The 23,162-nt window shown below is 44.5% G+C and overlaps 1 protein-coding gene across 1 annotated transcript in view; it reads left to right on the forward strand.

Moving 5' to 3' along the window:
* The window catches only part of LOC139389341 (extracellular matrix organizing protein FRAS1-like), a 342,095-nt gene that overhangs the window by 189,204 nt on the left and 129,729 nt on the right, over positions 1 to 23,162 (forward strand). The window contains exons 16-20 of the mRNA XM_071136017.1: positions 1,936 to 2,076; positions 2,439 to 2,579; positions 5,588 to 5,767; positions 16,058 to 16,198; positions 18,058 to 18,201. Coding sequence (XP_070992118.1) covers positions 1,936 to 2,076; positions 2,439 to 2,579; positions 5,588 to 5,767; positions 16,058 to 16,198; positions 18,058 to 18,201 — 747 coding nt within the window. The remainder of the gene's footprint in view (positions 1 to 1,935; positions 2,077 to 2,438; positions 2,580 to 5,587; positions 5,768 to 16,057; positions 16,199 to 18,057; positions 18,202 to 23,162) is intronic.

A 23,162-nucleotide genomic window follows, 5' to 3' on the forward strand; every position in this document is an offset into this window, starting at 1 on the left:
GCCAAGGCAGCAGCTACTCTTCCTGGGGTTTATTATGGATCCCCATTAGTTCCTGCCAAGGCAGCAGCTACTCTTCCTGGGTTTATTATGGATCCCCATTAGTTCCTGCTAAGGCAGCAGCTACTCTTCTTGGGGTTTGTTTTGCATCCCCATTAGTTCCTGCCAAGGCAGCAGCTACTCTTCCTGGGGTCCTTCAAAATTAAGGCAGTTCTACAATTGTAATAACATTAGAACACATTCACACCACATTACGTGCGTTTCTTCAGGCCTCTACTCTACGTACTGTATCTACAATACAACATCCAAGTGTGCCACAGGAGTCTGCTAAGCGGATAATGGCTAGAACGGCGCTGTCACACCTGCCCCTGCTCTCCCTCTCTGGCGCTTTCAAGGGCGTCAGGCTGCCCTTCATTACGCACACCTGTCACCATCATTACACACAGCAGCGCTCATTGGTCTCACCTCGACTCCCTCCCTTTGTTGATTGCCTTCCCTATTTCTGTATACTTCCCCGTTTGTTCCCTGTGTTAGCATTGATGTCGTTGTTTCTTCCCCCGGTCCAGACGCCTGTCCTGTTTCCTGTTTCCTGTTTCATGTCCATTGCTCATTAAATGTTCTCCCTGTACCTGCTTCTCGTCTCCCGGCGTCGTTCCTCACAGTTACAAATGGAAATGGGTATCAAACACCTGGAAACCACGTGTTTGATGTATTTGTTACATTCCACTCGTTCCACTCCAGTCGTTACCACGACCACGTCCTCCCCAATTAAGGTGTCACCAACCTCCTGTGATGTGTATGTGTGTTTATAGTGCGTATGTTATGATGTGTGTGTGTGTATGCATGTGTCTATATTTGTGTTGCTTCACAGTCCCCGCTGTTCCATAAGGTGTATTTTTATCTGTTTTTTAAATCTAATTTTACTGCTTTCGTCAGTTACTTGATGTGGATAGAGTTCCATGTAGTCATGGCTCTATGTAGTACTGTGGAATAGAGTTCCATGTAGTCATGGCTCTATGTAGTACTGTGGAATAGAGTTCCATGTAGTCATGTCTCTATGTAGTACTGTGGAATAGAGTTTCATGTAGTCATGGCTCTATGTAGTACTGTGCGCCTCCCATAGTCTGTTCTGGACTTGGGGACTGTGAAGAGACCTCTGGTGGCATGTATTGTGGAGTATGCATGGGTGCATTCAACCTCTCACAAATACAAGTAGTGATAAAGTCAATCTCTCCTCCACTTTGAGCCAGGAGAGATCGACATGCATATTATTAATGTTAGCCAAATGGCAAACAAACTAAAACTCATGTTAAATCCATCTATGAGTATCATAAAGCATCACTTGTGTGTCCCAATCTTCATTTCACTTTCGTTTTGGTCTTCCAACTACATGCCGGAGGAAACTACGACGTGAATAAACTACATTCAGTCGTCTATATCCCTGGTATAGACCCCTGTCTCCCCTAATCTAATCTGCATTGGATGAGCTCATAAATGAGGTGCCACTCACAGAATGTTTCAGCCATATCAGGTTTTGATGCTGTGTGCTGTGATCAGTCAAACAACCAATCATACTGCGCCACTCTGGTTCTTTTCCTGTGTTTGGTCTGGACTGCTTGCTCACCTGCAGCGAACCGCACCAAGGCTCAGTGTTGTTCAGTGCCCGTCTGAGTGCGAATAGATTTTAAACACCAGTCCAAAGAAACCCAACTAAGGGGGTAAACTCAACGGAGTTCGTGGGAAAAAAACGCTCCAAACCAATTAGCGTGTGAAAGCCCCTTTATAAGTGACAAAGAATATATCTCACACTGTTTTATTAAAATTTTAAATTGTAGATACATTTAAAATGGTTAAATATAATGTGTGTGTGTGTGTGTGTGTGTGTGTGTGTGTGTGTGTGTGTGTGTGTGTGTGTGTGTGTGTGTGTCATCCCCACAGCATGTGATTCGTCCTGCTCCTCCTGTTACCCTGACAACCCCAAGTGCACGAGCTGCCCCCAGGGCTCTGCTATGCATCATGGGAAATGTATTTCCCACTGTCCAGAACAGCATTACATAGACGACCATGGACGCTGTAGAGGTAAGCAACTCCTCAACAGAGTTCACATGAATACCTCTCATACTCATACTGTTTCAGTAATAGTGCTGGGCTGCACCAAAAACCTGCACATAGTTTATAGCCCTTGTGTCTTCATGGCAGGCTTATGTCCTAGCCCAGCTCTAGCATTCCTGCTTCAACTAATCAACTCATCAGTGCATTAATTTATTTAGCGAATCAGGTTTTTGTTCATGGTGGGTAGGAACAAAAACCTGCACTTGCTGGATAGCAAGAAAGGCATTTCACTGTACATTTAACGTTACAATAAAAACTTGAACCTTGAACCGACAATGTTTTTATAGTGTTGAAACAGTGTGATTGACCTCTGACCTATTCATTCTCAGCCTGTCACAGCTCCTGCTGGTCCTGCTCCGGCCCCTCTGTGTCCCAGTGTACCCTCTGTTCCCAGGGACTGTCCCTACACCAGGGCCAGTGTCTGGAGTCCTGCGGAGATGGGCTGTACCACCAGGATCAGACCTGTCACAGTAAGTTACCAGGTTTAGGATTAGCGACTGTCTCTACACCAGGGCCAGTGTCTGGAGGCCTGCGGAGATGGGCTGTACCACCAGGATCAGACCTGTCACAGTAAGAACCTTCCTCTAGAGTAGTTAGGGTTTAGGGGTTTAGGGCTTGAGTTGGGCTTAAGGTTACTACAAACTTTGTGCCTGCAAAAATGAAAATACTAAAATCATTTTTTGGACTAGGTGTTACATGAGGTCCTCGTCGGTCCCGCTCCCATTCACAAGGGGACGATTATTTATGTCTTTTCATTTTGTGAAAGCAAGGAAGAGTCGCTTTCTCTTGCTATTAATGACTTGCTGGCAGCCTTGCTAAAAACATAGCAAGCCAGCTAGCCTTTTTAGCATTCCACATCTCCATGTGTAATAATCAGATTTATTTAAAAAAGATGCCCTGGCAAATATTTGTAAACTTACCAGTGTATCCTAAACATTATACCAGTTTGATAATGATGCTTGGGTATTCATTCCCATATCAGCTAAAACTAGAACTTCATCATGTTTTGATAAAGAAAAACAAAGGAGTTGAATACTTATTGACTCAAAACATTTTAGCTTCTCATTTTATACAAGAAATGTGTAACATTATCTAAGAACATAATTCCCCTTTGACATCATGGGGGAGAGTGACACAAACTTCAATTTAATACATTTTTAATTCAGGCTGTAATACAACAAAATGTGTGAAACGTTCAGGTACTCAATACTTTCTGAAGGTACTCAGGGTTTGGAACAGGTTCAGGGAACAGTACCGAACACTGGAAAATAGCGACATTTGTACAGGAACAGAATCAGAACCAAGCTTTATTTATACAGCACATTTCATACATGGAATGCAACACAATATACTTCACAGGAAAAAACTAATACCAAACAATGGAAATAAAAACTGAAATATTTATTACACAACAAGCATAAGAGGATAAAAAAACAGAAGAATAACAAAAAAACTGAACCACTAAAAAAGCACTGTCAGACTCTAAAACAGTTTGCAATGTTTCAGGAAATAATCCTGTAAGCCCTAGTGTTAGGGTGAATCCCGTCTCTTTTTAAAAAATAGAAGCGAGTAGCACAGGAGGGGGCCAAAGATAATTATTCTCTTCCCTGTGCAAGCGAGGGTCTTTAAAAATGTTACGGAGTCCTCCCGGAGTTTTTTCAGACCGCCTAAAACGAAGGTCGTTAAAACCTACGTGAGTGACGATGGTGTCAATATTGGAGTAGTTGGCCTGAACAGTGGGCCGGAGAGAGTTGTCATGGACACAGGCTCCTGGGGGACATTGGACCTTGGTTGATGCACAGACTGTAGACAGACCCCTAGCTGTTTGATAGCTGGATTGGATCTTCACAGATAGATAGGTGGCTAGACTGCCTCCCCGATTTCCTACACCTTGCGAGTGTCCAGTCTCCCATGGGTCCGAGGAGTTGATCTTAACATCTGTCCGTTGGATTGAGTTAGATCAACTCCACCCGACTCATCGACAGCTTTGGTATAGGAGGCATTTAAAACATGAGATTAGGTTTGCCTGGGTTACAGCAAGGTCGGTGTACCTAGAAAGCAGGTTTTCCTTTTCTCGCAGCCGAGCTATCTGCCAGGTGATCTTTTCCCAAAGATGACGGTCCTTTTTTATATCCCAAAAAGTCTGTTTAGAGTCTGTTTAGTTGGCACCATCGATTTGAGTAATCCACTCATTCAATTTGCAGAGAAAGGAATCCGAAAAAATACCCCTAAACTTTGTTTCAACAAGTCAAAATACTCCTCAGACACCCTAAAATGTAATCAAACTATAATATATCTTTGGGAAGATGATGTTTATATTTACGTCATTTAGTAGACAGAAACTTATTCCAGTGTCAGCCTGTCAGCTGAAAATATTTGCCAGTGTGTGTATAGGAAACCCGCCCCTCTGAAGCAGTGTGTTTATAGGAAACCTGCCCCTCTGAAGCAGTGTGTGTATAGGAAACCTGCCCCTCTGAAGCAGTGTGTGTATAGGAAACCTGCCCCTCTGAAGCAGTGTGTGTATAGGAAACCGCCCCTCTGAAGCAGTGTGTGTATAGGAAACCTGCCCCTCTGAAGCAGTGTGTGTATAGGAAACCTGCCCCTCTGAAGCAGTGTGTGTATAGGAAACCGCCCCTCTGAAGCAGTGTGTGTATAGGAAACCGCCCCTCTGAAGCAGTGTGTGTATAGGAAACCCGCCACTCTGAAGCAGTGTGTGTATAGGAAACCTGCCCCTCTGAAGCAGTGTGTGTATAGGAAACCCGCCACTCTGAAGCAGTGTGTGTATAGGAAACCTGCCCCTCTGAAGCAGTGTGTGTATAGGAAACCCGCCCCTCTGAAGCATAGGCTACTGTAAACTACTGATGTTACAAGCGCGATTCAGAAATTAGGGAGAGATTTTTAATTAGAGAATGAACAAATTAACTATTTAAATGCAAGTTACAGAAACTGTAGTTATCACGTTTAACGTTGGATTTATTAACTACAGAAACGTAATACGTGTTTTTAATTTGGGTGCCGTTCTGCACACACAAGCCTGTTGTTCCAACGCCAACCTCTGAAAATCAGATAATGCATTTCATAACCAGATACCCAGCGCTTCAAGTCAAAGCCTTCACCTTCTTCACCTTCTCTCACTCTCTCCCCACCTGCAACATGCAACCTTCTTCTCACTCACTCCCTACCTTTGTCTGTCCGTCGCGTATGTAAACTCTGGTTCTGTCAATGGTTCTGTTAATGGTTCTGTTAAGTTCTGTTCTGTTAATGGTTCTGTTAATGGTTATGTTCTGTTCTGTTAATGGTTCTTTTAATGGTTCTGTCAATGGTTCTGTTAATTTCGGTACATATCTGTAAAATATGTATTCAGAAGTAGTTTGTCTTTAACACCTCCACCCTACCATCTCCCCTACTGTAGTCTACCACCTATTGTTGTGTGTGAGTGAAGTCTGACTAAAGTGGTTTTCTCTCTCTCTCTCCGCAGTCTGCCATCCATCTTGTAGGGGATGTCTAGGTCCTCTGGCCTCTGACTGTCTGAGGTGTCTCAAACCACAGGAGGCCCTGCTGCCGCAGAACAGTCACACACACATAGAAAGACCACACGGAGTGTGTGTGGACAGATGTCCCGCTCGCTTCTACCTGGATGCTCAACACACCTGCAGAGGCAAGTAGATGATGTGGGGGGGGGGGGGGGGGTTACGACATAGCGGCATCATTTCCACTCAGTGTCGGCATCATTTCCACTCAGTTCCACCCTGTTGATTCGGTGGTTACACATCAACTATCAACATTACACATATTAAACAAAACCTACCATATCTACGTCTCAGACACCTCAGTCCCCACATCTCCCATACTGTATATCTGGCAGTATTTCCTACAACTGACAATCATCAATCAAATCAAATCAAATGTATTTATAAAGCTCTTCTTACATCAGTTGATGTCACAAAGTGCTGTACAGAAACCCAGCCTAAAATCCCCAAACAGCAAGCAATGCAGGTGTAGAAGCACGGTGGCTAGGAAAAACTCCCTAGAAAGGCCAAAACCTAGGAAGAAACCTAGAGAGGAAGCAGGCTATGAGGGGTGGTCCAGTCCTCTTCTGGCTGTGCCGGCTGGAGATTATAACAGAACATGGCCAAGAACAGTGTGTGTTATGAATACAGCTATCTCTGACACACACACACACACACACACATACACTCAGTCTATCATTAGGGAGTGAAGGCCAGTCTGTGTGAGATAAACACAACACACCAGCAATGTTCTCTCTCTCTGTGCCACCATTTCCTTCGGGCTTAGAGATAACTAGTAGTCTTTCCACAGCTGTGTTCCCCTACCACTCACAAATCACAAACTCAGCTAGCTATTATGCTAATCGCAGAGTAAACTGTGCAAGAGTAAACTACATATCTTCCTGACCCAGTTAGAGTACTTGTCTTTCCGGAGGAGCTAAATACTACTATCTGTGGTTTATTGAATTGTTTATACATTGTCCTAATTTATTTCTAAATCCCTTCATGTGGTGCAGCGGTAGAATGAAAGTGTCAGAGAGATGTAAATATTTTGAGCTTCAAAACCCACAATACGACAGTATTTTTTGAGCTTATAACTGTTTCGTACGAAGCACGACAGAAATGGCTCAGAGTTGATCCAGATAGACCTACCTCAATTTGTTTACTCTGGATAGGGAGTCTGCTCTGGATAGGGAGTCTGCTCTGGATAGGGAGTCTGCTCTGGATAGGGAGTCTGCTCTGGATAGGGAGTCTGCTCTGGATAGGGAGTCTGCTCTGGATAGGGAGTCTGCTCTGGATAGGGAGTCTGCTCCGGATAGGGAGTCTGCTCCGGATAGGGAGTCTGCTCTGGATAGGGAGTCTGCTCTGGATAGGGAGTCTGCTCTGGATAGGGAGTCTGCTCTGGATAGGGAGTCTGCTCTGGATAGGGAGTCTGCTCTGGATAGGGAGTCTGCTCTGGATAGGGAGTCTCCTCTGGATAGGGAGTCTGCTCTGGATAGGGAGTCTGCTCTGGATAGGGAGTCTCCTCTGGATAGGGAGTCTGCTCTGGATAGGGAGTCTGCTCTGGATAGATGGATTGAAGTGTTAAAGTGTGTTAAAGAAGACATTTTATTTTTTTTAACAACCAAATCTCAATGTTTGATGTAAATGGAATGTTGTAGAAGAAGAAGGTGGAAGAAGAAGATAGAAGAAGAAGGTAGAAGAAGAAGGTAGAAGTAGAAGGTAGAAGTAGAAGGTAGAAGTAGAAGGTAGAAGTAGAAGGTAGAAGTAGAAGGTAGAAGAAGAAGGTAGAAGAAGAAGGTAGAAGAAGAAGGTAGAAGTAGAAGGTAGAAGTAGAAGGTAGAAGTAGAATGTAGAATGTAGAAGGTAGAAGTAGAAGGTAGAAGTAGAAGGTAGAAGAAGAAGGTAGAAGAAGAAGGTAGAAGAAGAAGGTAGAAGAAGAAGATAGAAGAAGAAGGTAGAAGTAGAAGGTAGAAGTAGAAGGTAGAAGAAGAAGGGTCCAGACACATTTTGTTGTGATTTCCTCTTGTTTTTAAGAAACTCACCCCTAAACTGCAAATCACTTGACCCCCAAAAAAATATGAAACAAAGGCTCCAAAAACATCCAAATATGTCCTTTTAGGAACAGCAACTCTCTCAGTATAGTGACAGAGGAGGTCCGACACCCTTTGAAGACATTTTTATGTTGGCGTTTCATCGTATTTTGCCAAGTACCTGTAGCAGCAGGCTACACGGGAGAACGAAACAACTGGAAAGAAGGAAAACTGTTTTGAGTCGCACCAAAATGGAATATAACGTTGTGGATGAAGTTCAGAATGACACACTTTCATGTGTACAACATCTAAAGACCTGCGTCACTGTACTGAGAGCTTTGACGTTTCTAAAATGATTCATTTGGGTGAATTTGGAGCCTTCGAACATGTTTTTTTTTTCAGGGCCCCTATACTGAACAACGAGGATGAGGAAGTGATTTTCTGTTTGGGGAGAGTTTCTCAAAAACAAGAGGAAATCACAACAAAATGTGTCTGGACCCTTCTATATCATTCTATTTACATCAGACATAGAGGATTGGTTTAAAAAAATTTAACTTATCTTTAATGGTTGCATTCCCAAACGGCTCCCTATTCTCTATGTACTGCATAACAGAGTTATACACGTTGTTGTAAGCTCACTCCGCAGCTATCTTGAAACATTGTGTATGGAGCTATCCAATCGGTGTCTTTTGGGTGGCTCAACCCATTGGAACATTGTCAAGGAGGACTGTAATGAACGTTGTCAAGGAGGACTGTAATGAACGTTGTCAAGGAAGACTGTAAATTAATGTTGTCAAGGAGGACTGTAATGAACGTTGTCAAGGAGGACTGTAATGAACGTTGTCAAGGAGGACTGTAAATTAATGTTGTCAAGGAGGACTGTAATGAACGTTGTCAAGGAGGACTGTAATGGACGTTGTGAATAGTCTGGAATCTAGTGCACACAGTGCATTACTTTTGACCAGGGCACTCCCAATATAGGGGATTGGGTGCCATTTGGAATGATATATTATTTGTCTATTCACTAGATTCCAGACTATTCACTTGATTCCAGACTATTCACTTGATTCCAGTCTATTCACTAGATTCCAGACTATTCACTTGATTCCAGACTATTCACTAGATTCCAGACTATTCACTAGATTCCAGACTATTCACTTGATTCCAGACTATTCACTTGATTCCAGACTATTCACTTGATTCCAGACTATTCACTTGATTCCAGACTATTCACTTGATTCCAGACTATTCACTAGATTCCAGACTATTCACTTGATTCCAGACTATTCACTTGATACCAGACTATTCACTAGATTCCAGACTATTCACTAGATTCCAGACTATTCACTAGATTCCAGACTATTCACTTGATTCCAGACTATTCACTAGATTCCAGACTATTCACTTGATTCCAGACTATTCACTTGATACCAGACTATTCACTTGATTCCAGACTATTCACTTGATTCCAGACTATTCACTAGATTCCAGACTATTCACTTGATTCCAGACTATTCACTTGATTCCAGACTATTCACTTGATTCCAGACTATTCACTTGATTCCAGACTATTCACTTGATACCAGACTATTCACTTGATTCCAGACTATTCACTAGATTCCAGACTATTCACTTGATACCAGACTATTCACTTGATTCCAGACTATTCACTTGATTCCAGACTATTCACTAGATTCCAGACTATTCACTAGATTCCAGACTATTCACTTGATTCCAGACTATTCACTAGATTCCAAACTATTCACTTGATTTAAAGTGCCTTTTGGACCTAGACTTGACACTTGCCTTGCAGTAGCAGAGAGAACAGTCTATGACTTTGGTGACTGGAGTCTTTGACAAGTTTTTGGGCCTTCCTCTGACACCGCCTGGTATAAAGGTCCTGGATGGCAGGAACTGTGGCCCCGGTGATGTACTACCCTCTGTAGGTTCTTGAGGTTGAATGCCGAGCAGTTGCCATACCAGGCGGTGATGCAACTGGTCAGGATGCTCTCGATGGTGCAGCTGTAGAACTTTTTGAGGATCTGGAGACCCATGCCAAATCTTTTCAGTCTCCTGAGGTTGGGTTCAATGGGTTCACTGTCAAGGTGTAGTCTAATTGCCAGCGGTGTGTGTGTGTGTGTGAGTGTGTGTGTGTCTGTCTGCAGGGTGTGTGTGTGTGTGTGTGTGTGTGTGTGTGTGTGTGTGTGTGTGTGTGTGTGTCTGTCTGCAGGGTGTTTGTGTCCTGAAAACATCAATGGGGTCTATTGTGTTTTAAGAGCATGTCCAGACAGATGCTGAGCTTCCTCTAGGCTCCTGTCTGGAGGGGCGGTGCCACACACACACACACACACACACACACACACACACACACACACACACACACACACACACGCACACGCACATGCACACACACACAGGTAGAGATCGGGTGTCTTTATGAGAAAATTCCAACCTGTAGTTCCGTCTGTGCCATTGTCAACACACTCCTTCCTTCCTGTGTGTGTGTGTGTGTGTGTGTGTGTGTGTGTGTGTGTGTGTGTGTGTGTGTGTGTGTGTGTGTGTGTGTGTGTGTGTGTGTGTGTGTGTGTGTGTGTGTAGACAGAGATGGCCAGTGTTGAGGGCTAAGTGGTGCTCTGTGTTAATACAGGTTATTATATCCTGAAACACAGCTGGGTTTTCCTTCTCTCCCTCTACTCAGGGACTGATTCAGACCTGGGACAGCTCTCTCCCTCTACTCAGGGACTGATTCAGACCTGGGACAGCTGTCTCCCTCTACTCAGGGCCTGGTTCAGACCTGGGACAGCTCTCTACCTCTACAAGGGACTGATTCAGACCTGAGACAACTCTCTCCCTCTACTCAGGGCCTGGTTCAGACCTGGGACAGCTGTCTCCCTCTACTCAGGGACTGATTCAGACCTGGGACAGCTCTCTACCTCTACTCAGGGACTGATTCAGACCTGGGACAGCTCTCTACCTCTACCAGGGACTGATTCAGACCTGGGACAGCTGTCTCCCTCTACTCAGGGACTGATTCAGACCTGGGACAGCTCTCTACCTCTACTCAGGGACTGATTCAGACCTGGGACAGCTCTCTACCTCTACCAGGGACTGATTCAGACCTGGGACAGCTCTCTACCTCTACTCAGGGACTGATTCAGACCTGGGACAGCTCTCTACCTCTACCAGGGACTGATTCAGACCTGGGACAGCTCTCTCCTTCTACTCAGGAACTGAATCATACCTGGGACAGCTCTCTCCCTCTACTCAGGAACTGAATCAGACCTGGGACAGCTCTTTCCCTCTACTCAGGAACTGAATCAGACCTGGGACAGCTGTCTACCTCTACCAGGGACTGATTCAGACCTACCTGACTCCACTATTCAATTCCTATGGCCAGGATAAAGGGAAACTTGAGTTAGAAAATAAAACGAGCAGTACATTGGTTCCACAGTACTAAACACCAACCCCTTAGATTTAGAACCCGTTCAACTGAACAAGGAACATGAAGCGATCCCGATTTAGTTCATGATTCATTAACGACAACCGTTGAGTTATGACACATCCACTGCACAATACCAAGTGATGTAGCCGGCCGTTTACTCTCTGGGGTCCATGTTAAATAATGTCACGGAGTCGAGCAGCAGAGGAGGAGAAGGACAAACAGCTAGATCAATATGCACTCCCTCTTTACTCTGGGAGACAAATTACATATCTGAGATGCAATAAAATAATGTCTGCTTTCCCAATGGCACCCTATTCCCTATGTAGTGCACTACTTTAGACCAGAGCCCTATTCCCTATATAGTGCACTACTTTAGACCAGAGCCCTATTCCCTATATAGTGCACTACTTTAGACCAGAGCCCTATTCCCTATATAGTGCACTACTTTAGACCAGAGCCCTATTTCCTATATAGTGCACTACTTTAGACCAGGGCCCTATTCCGTATATAGTGCACTACTTTAGACCAGAGCTCTATTCCCTATATAGTGCACTACTTTAGACCAGAGCCCTATTCCCTATATAGTGCACTACTTTAGACCAGAGCTCTATTCCCTATATAGTGCACTACTTTAGACCAGAGCTCTATTCCCTATGTAGTGCACTACTTTAGACCAGAGCCCTATATAGTGCACTACTTTAGACCAGAGCCCTATTCCCTATATAGTGCACTACTTTAGACCAGAGCCCTATTCCCTATATAGTGCACTACTTTAGACCAGAGCCCTATTCCCTATATAGTGCACTACTTTAGACCAGGGCCCTATTCCGTATATAGTGCACTACTTTAGACCAGAGCTCTATTCCCTATGTAGTGCACTACTTTAGACCAGATCCCTATTCCCTATATAGTGCACTACTTTAGACCAGTGCTCTATTCCCTATATAGTGCACTACTTTAGACCAGAGCTCTATTCCCTATGTAGTGCACTACTTTAGACCAGAGCCCTATATAGTGCACTACTTTAGACCAGAGCCCTATTCCCTATATAGTGCACTACTTTAGATCAGAGCCCTATTCCCTATATAGTGCACTACTTTAGACCAGAGCCCTATTCCCTATATAGTGCACTACTTTAGACCAGAGCCCTATTCCCTATATAGTGGACTACTTTAGACCAGAGCCCTATTCCCTATATAGTGCACTACTTTAGACCAGAGCCCTATTCCCTATGTAGTGCACTACTTTAGACCAGAGCCCTCTTCCCTATATAGTGCACTACTTTAGACCAGAACCCTATTCCCTATATAGTACATTACTTTAGACCAGAACCCTATTCCCTATATAGTACATTACTTTAGACCAGAGCCCTATTCCCTATATAGTGCACTACTTTAGACCAGAGCCCTATTCCCTATATAGTGCACTACTGTTGACCAGAGCCCTATATAGTGCACTACTTTAGACCAGAGCCCTATATAGTGCACTACTTTAGACCAGAGCCCTATTCCCTATATAGTGCACTACTTTAGACCAGAACCCTATTCCCTATATAGTGCACTACTTTAGACCAGAGCCCTATTCCCTATATAGTGCACTACTATAGACCAGAGCCCTATTCCCTACGTAGTGCACTACTTTAGACCAGAGCCCTATTCCCTATATAGTGCACTATGTTTGACCAGGACCCATAAGGCTCTGGTCACAAGGTATTGCACAATATTTGAAGAAGAAGAAGCCATTTTGAACATAGCCGATGTACCCAGGCTGGCAGGCTGTCTTTCTTCTCCTGTCCTGGTGGCTGAGGGAAGCTGTCCTGCAGTTCCATATAATGTGTCTCCAGTACTGTGGAAGGTGGTAAACTCAATTACTGAAACAGATAGGCTTTCTCAGTGTGCTGACAGAGAGAGAGAGAGAGAGAGAGAGACATGTGAAGTCCCCTTAAGGGACACAATCTAGACACAGACACACACGCATGCACAAACACACATGCACTCACTCACTCACTCACTCACTCACTCACTCACTCACTCACTCACTCACACACACACACACGATCAAGAGGTTTCCATGAGAGGTTGTACCAGGAAGTTAGGCAGGGGTCACACATTGGCGCTCCTGCCTGTCTAGCTGTCAGGTGTGGGCCCACGGATGGGTTACGCTTAGAAAAAAAAGATTTCAAAACAATTCTTCAGCTATCTCTATAGGAGAACCCTTTGAAGAACCATTTTGGGTTCTATGTAGAACCCTCTGTGGAAAGAATTATCCATAGAACCCAAAAGGGTTCTACCTGGAATGAAAAAGGGTTCTCCTATGAGAGAACCCTTTTAGGTTCCAGATAGCACCTTTTATCCTAAGACTGTAGCGACAGTCCATCTGTGAGTACACATAGCCTAGATACTGTGAGTACATGTAGCCTAGATACTGTGAGTACACATAGCCTAGATAATGTGAGTACACATAGCCTAGATACTGTGAGTACACATAGCCTAGATACTGTGAGTACACATAGCCTAGATACTGTGAGTACATGTAGCCTAGATACTGTGAGTACACATAGCCTAGATAATGTGAGTACACATAGCCTAGATACTGTGAGTACACATAGCCTAGATACTGTGAGGACATGTAGCCTAGATACTGTGAGTACACATAGCCTAGTTACTGTGAGTACACATAGCCTAGATACTGTGAGTACACATAGCCTAGTTACTGTGAGTACACGTAGCCTAGTTACTGTGAGTACACGTAGCCTAGATACTGTGAGTACACTGTGAGTACACATAGCCTAGATACTGTGAGTACACTGTGAGTAGACATAGCCTAGATACTATGAGTACACGTAGCCTAGTTACTGTGAGTACACATAGCCTAGATACTGTGAGTACATGTAGCCTAGATACTGTGAGTACACGTAGCCTAGATACTGTGAGTACACATAGCCTAGATACTATGAGTACACATAGCCTAGTTACTGTGAGTACATGTAGCCTAGATACTATGAGTACACGTAGCCTAGATACTGTGAGTACACATAGCCTAGATAATGTGAGTACACATAACTTAGATACTGTGAGTACACATAGCCTAGATATTGTGAGTACACATAGCCTAGATACTGTGGGTACACATAGCCTAGATATTGTGAGTACACATAGCCTAGATACTGTGAGTACACATAGCCTAGATGCTGTGAGTACACTGTGAGTAGACATAGCCTAGATACTATGAGTACACGTAGCCTAGTTACTGTGAGTACACATAGCCTAGATACTGTGAGTACACATAGCCTAGTTACTGTGAGTACACGTAGCCTAGTTACTGTGAGTACACGCAGCCTAGATACTGTGAGTACACACAGCCTAGATACTGTGAGTACACTGTGAGTGCACATAGCATAGATACTGTGAGTACACATAGCCTAGATACTGTGAGTACACGCAGCCTAGATACTGTGAGTACACACAGCCTAGATACTGTGAGTGCACGTAGCCTAGATACTGTGAGTACACACAGCCTAGATACTGTGAGTACACGTAGCCTAGTTACTGTGAATACACGTAGCCTAGATACTGTGAGTGCACGTAGCCTAGACACTGTGAGTACACACAGCCTAGTTACTGTGAGTACACGTAGCCTAGTTACTGTGAATACACGTAGCCTAGATACTGTGAGTACACATAGCCTAGTTACTGTGAGTACACGTAGCCTAGTTACTGTGAGTACACGTAGCCTAGATACTGTGAGTACACTGTGAGTACACATAGCCTAGATACTGTGAGTACACTGTGAGTAGACACAGCCTAGATACTATGAGTACACGTAGCCTAGTTACTGTGAGTACACATAGCCTAGATACTGTGAGTACATGTAGCCTAGATACTGTGAGTACACATAGCCTAGATACTGTGAGTACACATAGCCTAGATACTATGAGTACACATAGCCTAGTTACTGTGAGTACATGTAGCCTAGATACTATGAGTACACGTAGCCTAGATACTGTGAGTACACATAGCCTAGATAATGTGAGTACACATAACTTAGATACTGTGAGTACACATAGCCTAGATATTGTGAGTACACATAGCCTAGATACTGTGGGTACACATAGCCTAGATATTGTGAGTACACATAGCCTAGATACTGTGAGTACACATAGCCTAGATGCTGTGAGTACACATAGCCTAGATACTGTGAGTACACATAGCCTAGATACTATGAGTACACATAGCATAGATACTGTGAGTACACATAGTCTAGATACTGTGAGTACACATAGCCTAGATACTGTGAGTACACTGTGAGTGCACATAGCCTAGATACTGTGAGTACACGCAGCCTAGATACTGTGAGTACACACAGCCTAGATACTGTGAGTGCACGTAGCCTAGATACTGTGAGTACACACAGCCTAGATATTGTGAGTACACATAGCCTAGATACTGTGAGTACACATAGCCTAGATACTGTGAGTACACTGTGAGTGCACATAGCCTAGATACTGTGAGTACACGTAGCCTAGATACTGTGAGTACACGCAGCCTAGATACTGTGAGTACACACAGCCTAGATACTGTGAGTACACTGTGAGTGCACATAGCATAGATACTGTGAGTACACATAGCCTAGATACTGTGAGTACACGCAGCCTAGATACTGTGAGTACACACAGCCTAGATACTGTGAGTGCACGTAGCCTAGATACTGTGAGTACACACAGCCTAGATACTGTGAGTACACGTAGCCTAGTTACTGTGAATACACGTAGCCTAGATACTGTGAGTGCACGTAGCCTAGACACTGTGAGTACACACAGCCTAGTTACTGTGAGTACACGTAGCCCAGATAGTGTGAGTACACTAGTGGGAACGGCAGAGTGCTAAACACAGGAACCGTCAGAATAACAGGCCGCTGGTGTTACGGATAATAGCTCAATCTTCTCTCCTCTTCTTCCCTTTCAGAATGCCACACTTCCTGTTTACAGTGCACCGGAGGAAGTGGTCAGAACTGCACTTCTTGTGCCCCGCCCTACGTCCTCCAGGACGGCCAGTGTGTTCTCAGATGTCCCCCAGGCTTCAACATCCAGGATAACACCTGCCAAGGTGGGGAAGACCAACACACACACACACACACACACACACACACACCTACACACACACACACACACACACACACACACCTACACACACACACACACACACACACACACACACACACACACACACACACACACACACACACACACACCATCACCTGGTTAACCCATACTGTTCACCCATCACGTTAACTGACAACACAGCAGACCCAGTCTGTTACAGGAGACAGACAATAAACGAGTTTCAAATTGGTATTTGAATGTGAAAAGACTGTAATGCTCTTCTTTGAAGGGGTAGATAACCTTTTCTTACTAACGATGCATTTTTAAAGCAGCACTTCTAGCTGTTGTAGAAACAGTTATCCTGGAGTTGTTACTGTATTGTTTTAGCATGGAAACGCTGTATGTGAGATGTCGATACGATTCATTCGTTCCACATCGAATATCTAAAGTACATTCACTGAGCATTTTTCCCCTGAGGCTGAATCAGAATCACGGAGGGAAACATGATCATACTCACCCACTTTAAGAACTTGAAAACAAAACAGAATACATTTCAAGTTACTGTGGAAAGACCATTTATTTCGGCAGTTCAACATATCTGGCCAAAGCTTCTCCTTTTAAACAGTCTGCGGTACTTAAAGTAACGGTGTCCCAAAATGCACCCTGTTCCCTATACAGTGCACTATTTTTCCCGATCAGAGCCCTATGGGCTAACTAGGAAATAGGCAGCCATTTGGGTCACAAGTCTAAATCACCAACGAGTGCTTTAACAGCTCACTGGGCTTTCACCACAGACTCCTTACTTTAATGGAATTAGCAGAAGGGGTGTGATGTGGAGCCGTTCGTTAGCAACGCCTCGTTTACCATCTTAAACCGGCAGGGAGTTGACCTTTCAGCGACCGACCGTCTTCATCAGGTCTCCTACTAAGTCTTTGTAATGTTCTTTGAGGGAAATTGGTCTAGTTTTCTGAGCAACCAACAGACCCCCACTTCCCCCCCTTCCTCCCCCTCTCAATTCAATTCAATTCAAGGGGCTTTATTGGCATTGCACTCATAGAAGTTCCAAAAGAATAAAGACATTACAAATGTCATATTATGTCTCTATACAATGTTGTAACGATGTGCAAATAGTTAAAGTACAAAAGGGAAAATAAATAAACATAAATATGGGTTGTATTTACAATGGTGTGTGTTCTTCACTGGTTGACCTTTTCTTGTGGCAACAGGTCACAAATCTTGCTGCTGTGATGCCACACTGTGGAATTTCACCCGGTAGATATGGGAGTTTATCAAAATTGGGTTTGTTTTCGAGTTCTTTGTGGATCTGTGTAATGTGAGGGAAATATGTGTCTCTAATATGGTCATAAATTGGACAGGAGGTTAGGAAGTGCAGCTCAGTTTCCACCTCATTTTGTGGGCAGTGTGCACATAGCCTGTCTTCTCTTGAGAGCCATGTCTGTCTAGGGCGGCCTTTCTCAATAGCAAGGCTATGCTCACTGAGTCTGTATAGTTAAAGCTTTCCTTAAGTTTGCGTCAGTCACAGTGGTCAAGTATTCTGCCACTGTGTACTCTGTTTAGGGCCAAATTGCAGTCTAGTTTGCTAGTTTTTGTTGTTAATTCTTTCCAATATGTCAAGTAATTATCTTTTTTGTTTTCTCATGATTTAATCTCTCTCCCCACACCCTCCTCCTCCCACCCTCCTCCCCCTCTCTCCTCACCTCCTCCCCACAACCTCCTCCCCCTCTCTCCTCACCTCCTCCCCACACCCTCCTCCCCCTCTCTCCTCACCTCCTCCCCACACCCTCCTCCCCCTCTCTCCTCACCTCCTCCCCACACCCTCCCCACACCGTCTTCCTCTCCCAGGGTGCCACCCGTCCTGCCAGGAGTGTAGCGGGCCGTCCAAGGCTGACTGTGTGTCCTGCCCCCCCCTGGCCAAATTCCACAATGGGTACTGCACTACCAGCTGTCCTGAGGGAGAGTTCCTACACCCCCAAGGATACTGCCAGGGTAAGGTAGTGTGTGTTGGTGTGGGGGGTGGGGTGGGGTTAATGTGTGTGTTGGGGGTAGGGTGGTGTAGTGTGTGTTGGTGTGGGGGGTTGGGTGGGGTTAATGTGTGTGTTTGGGGTAGGGGGGTGTAGTGTGTGTTGGTGTGGGGGGTAGGGGGGTGTAGTGTGTGTTGGTGTGGGGGGTAGGGTGGTGTAGTGTGTGTGTGTAGGTGGGTGGGTGGGTTCAAGATATCAATAAATTACTGAAGGATTTCTGAAGTTTGACTTTTCTTTTTCAGAGCAATTAAGAACTTTAAGACAATTCCCTGGAGAAATGTCTTTGTTTAGGAAACTTTAAGACAATTCCCTGGAGAAATGTCTTTGTTTTGGAAACTTTAAGACAATTCCCTGGAGAAATGTCTTTGTTTTGTAAACTTTAAGACAATTCCCTGGAGAAATGTCTTTGTTTAGGAAACTTTAAGATAATTCCCTGGAGAAATGTCTTTGTTTAGGAAACTTTTCAAGGACTACTTGAATATGCGTGATGATCAAAGTTTAATCATAAACAATATCCACTGTCCATTGCCATTCACATGAAAACAATCACTGAGCACGGTTACATGCACGCAATAATATGATTATTGTGGGTAGTGAGATTATAATAATAGTTTGTTGTGAATGTTTACATGCTTTGCAACAATAACAATTTCCCTAATAATCCTGTTTACATGGATACATCTGAAATCAGGCTACTGATGGCACTCTGGTAAATGTAGAAAATCACCAATCTAAATAAACGTTCTACCCCCATTGTCAGTGTGATTTTTGGGATGCGTAATTGTTCGGACATATAATGTTTGTATGTGAAAAGTACACTGAACAAAAATATAAACTCAAAGATTTTACTGAGTTGCAGTTCATAGAAGGTAACCCGTCCATTGAAATAAATTCATTAGACCCTAATCTATGGATTTCCCATGACTGGGAATACAGATATGCATCTGTTGGTCACAGATACTTGAAAAAAGGTAGGGGGTGTGGATCAGAATACCAGTCAGTATCTGGTGTGACCGCCATTTGCCTCATGCAGCGTGACACATCTCCTTCACATAGAGTTGATCAGGCTGTTGATTGTGGCCTGTGGAATCTTGTCCCACTCAGCTTCAATGGCTGTGCGAAGTTGCTGGATATTGGCGTGAACTGGAACAAGCAGTTGTACACGACAATCCAGAGCATCCCAAACATGCTCAATGGGTGACATGTCTGGTGAGTTTGCAGGCCATGGATTCCAGGAATTGTGTACAGATCCTTGCGACATGGGGCCGTGCATTATCATGCTGAATGAGATGTTGGCGGCAGATGAATGGCACGACAATGGGCCTCAGCATCTCATCACGTATGTATCTATGAACTGCTCATCTTCGATGGCCACTGGCACGCTGGAGAAGTGTGTCGGCTGATGGCAGACAGCGTGCCAGTTGTTGTGTGGGCAAGCAGTTTGCTGATGTCAAGTTGTGAATAGTGCACCCCGTGGTGGCGTTGGGGTTATGTATGGGCAGGCATAAGACACGGAAAATGAACACAATTGCATTTTATCAATGGCAATTTGAATACACAGAGATACCGTGATGAGATCCTGAAGCCCATTGTCGTGCCATTCATCTGCCACCATCACCTCATGTTTCAGCATGATAATGCACGGTCCCAGGTCCAGTCAGGTCCAGACCCTGGTGAGGACGAAAAGCATGCAGATGAGCTTCCCTGAGACAGTCTGTGACGAAATTCTTTGGTTATGCAAACCCACAGTTTATTCAGCTGTCCAGGTGGCTGGTCTCAGACGATCCCGCAGGTGAAGAAGCCAGATATGTAGGTCCTGGGCTGGCGTGGTTACACGTGGTCTCTGGCAACAGCTTTGCTGGGCATTCCTGCAGTCAGCGTGCCAATTGCACGCTACCTCAAAACTTGAGACATCTGTGGCATTGTGTTGTGTGATTAAACTTCACATTTTAGAGTGAGTGGCCTTTTATTGTCCCCCAGCACAGTGTGCTGGATATTAATCATGCTGTTTAATCAGCTTCTTGATATGCCACATCTGTCAGGTGGATGGATTATCTTGGCAAAGGAAAAACCCTCACTAAAAGGATGTAGACAAATTTGTGCATTTTAGAGAAATAAGCTTTTTTGTGAGTATGGAACATTTCTGGGATCTTTTATTTAAACATGGGACCAACACTCTACATGTTTCTTTGATATTTTTGCTCATTGTACTTCTAAGACACATACGTTCAGATGTGTTGAACTCAGTGGCGTTATCTCTCCCTCCTCTGTTCTCCACTCAGCCAAATATTAAAGTTATATCTCCCTCCTCTGTTCTCCACTCAGCCAAACATTAAAGTTATCTCTCCCTCCTCTGTTCTCCACTCAGCCAAACATTAAAGTTATCTCTCCCTCCCTGTTCTCCACTCAGCCAAACATTAAAGTTATCCCTCCCTCCTCTGTTCTCCACTCAGCCAAACATTAATGTTATCTCTCCCTCCTCTGTTCTCCACTCAGCCAAATATTAAAGTTATCTCTCCCTCCTCTGTTCTCCACAGCCAGCCAGTGGCGTTATCCCACCCTCTGTTCTCCACTCAGCCAAACATTAAAGTTATCTCTCCCCCCTCTGTTCTCCACTCAGTCAAACAGTGGAGTTATCCCTCCCTCATCTGTTCTCCACTCAGCCAAACAGTGGAGTTATCCTGCCCCTCTGTTCTCCACTCAGCCAAACAGTGGCGTTATCCCTCCCTCCTCTGTTCTCCACTCAGCCAAACAGTGGAGTTATCCCTCCCTCCTCTGTTCTCCACTCAGCCAAACAGTGGAGTTATCCCTCCCTCCTCTGTTCTCCACTCAGCCAAACAGTGGAGTTATCCCTCCCTCCTCTGTTCTCCACTCAGCCAAACAGTGGAGTTATCCCTCCCCCCTCTGTTCTCCACTCAGTCAAACAGTGGAGTTATCCCTCCCTCCTCTGTTCTCCACTCAGCCAAACAGTGGAGTTATCCTGCCCCTCTGTTCTCCACTCAGCCAACCAGTGGCGTTATCCCTCCCTCCTCTGTTCTCCACTCAGCCAAACAGTGGAGTTATCCTGCCCCTCTGTTCTCCACTCAGCCAAACAGTGGAGTTATCCTGCCCCTCTGTTCTCCACTCAGCCAAACAGTGGAGTTATCCCTCCCTCCTCTGTTCTCCACTCAGTCAAACAGTGGAGTTATCCCTCCCTCCTCTGTTCTCCACTCAGTCAAACAGTGGAGTTATCCCTCCCTCCTCTGTTCTCCACTCAGTCAAACAGTGGAGTTATCCTGCCCCTCTGTTCTCCATTCAGTCAAACAGTGTTCAATTAAATATTTCTGCTGACACTTCTGGGCCATGGAGAGACTACACTCATCTTTTCTGCATGGCCAGACACTCATACATACAATGACTTCATCATGCTTGTGACTTCTACGTTAATGTGGATGCTACCACGATTAGATCATAATGAATAATTATGTGCAAGAAAATTACAGAGTTATGCCTCAGTAACTTCCTCTCTCATCATTATTCATAATTCATTCACGATTATCCGTAATCATGGTAGCATCCACATTAACGTAGAAGTGTTCAGAAATATATTAGATTCTTATTTACAATAAAAGTGACTCCAAAATGACACAATACATACTTTTTTGACCCCATTTTCTCCCCAATTTCGTGGTATACAATTGGTTGTTACATTCTTGTCTCATCGCTGCAACTCCCGTACGGACTCGGGAAAGGCGAAGATCGAGAACTGTACGTCTTTCGAAACACAACCCAACCAAGCCGCACTGCTTCTTGACACAATGCCCACTTAACCCGGAAGCCAGCCACACCAATGTGTCAGAGGAAACACCGTTACACCTGGTGACCGTGTCAGCGTGCACTGAGCCCACCACAGGAGTCGCTAGTGTGCGATGGGACAAGGACATCCCTGCCGACCAAACCCTCCCCTAACCCGGACGACCCTGGGCCAATTGTGCGCCGCCCCATGTTGTCTCCCGGTCGCGGCCGGCTGCGACAGAGCCTGGACTCGACCCCAGAATCCCTAGTGGCACAGCTCGCACTGCGATGCACTCGGGAGGCCCACACAATGCATTATTTACCATTCATTTCTATTGTTCACAACATGAAACACATCCAAACCAAATTACAAAAGCATCCAACAAGTTTGTAGAGTCACAAGTTTGATGTAATCATTGCATGCTAGGAATATTTGACCAAATTCTAAACTTTTGACCACTTAAATACACAATAATTGAATTTGGCCAAGTACTTATGACACCTTCAATTGGGGGGGACTAGCTAGATACTGTACATGAAGTAGTTTAATTTCTAAATGGTAAAACAGATATGTATGAAATAACCCTCAAATAAAAAGTGCCATTTTGTACCGTCGCCTCCTATAAACCATCTGATCTCAAATCCAAAATGTTCAAAATTAACCTTTTTAGCTTCACTGTTCAAATAAACGAAGGGAGTGTATCATCCCCCGTGCTGCCTCAGATAACCTCCCCACAACCTCCACACAACTATTATACAATCTTCAAGCTATAGGAGATGAGAATTAGACTTGGATAAATCTATGGTTATTACTAACTCTTTACTTTCTCTCTCTCTCTGTCTCTGTCTCTCTCTGTCTCTGTCTCTGTCTCTCTCTGTCTCTCCTTCTCTCTCTGTCTCTCTCAGTCTCTCTTTCTCTCTCTCTGTGTCTCTCTCTTTCTCACTCTCTCTCTCTCTCTCTGTCTCTCTGTCTCTCTCTCTGTCTCTCTCTCTCTTTCTATCTCTCTCTCTTTCTCTCTCTCTGTGTCTCTTTCTCACTCTCTCTCTCTCTCTCTCTGTCTCTCTCTCTGTCTCTGTCTCTGTCTCTGTGTCTCTCTGTGTCTCTCTGTGTCTCTCTCTCTCTGTCTCTGTCTCTGTCTCTGTCTCTGTCTC

This window comes from Oncorhynchus clarkii, chromosome 30 (genome assembly GCF_045791955.1).
Source record: "Oncorhynchus clarkii lewisi isolate Uvic-CL-2024 chromosome 30, UVic_Ocla_1.0, whole genome shotgun sequence".
In the NCBI taxonomy this organism is placed as follows: Eukaryota; Metazoa; Chordata; class Actinopteri; order Salmoniformes; family Salmonidae; genus Oncorhynchus; species Oncorhynchus clarkii.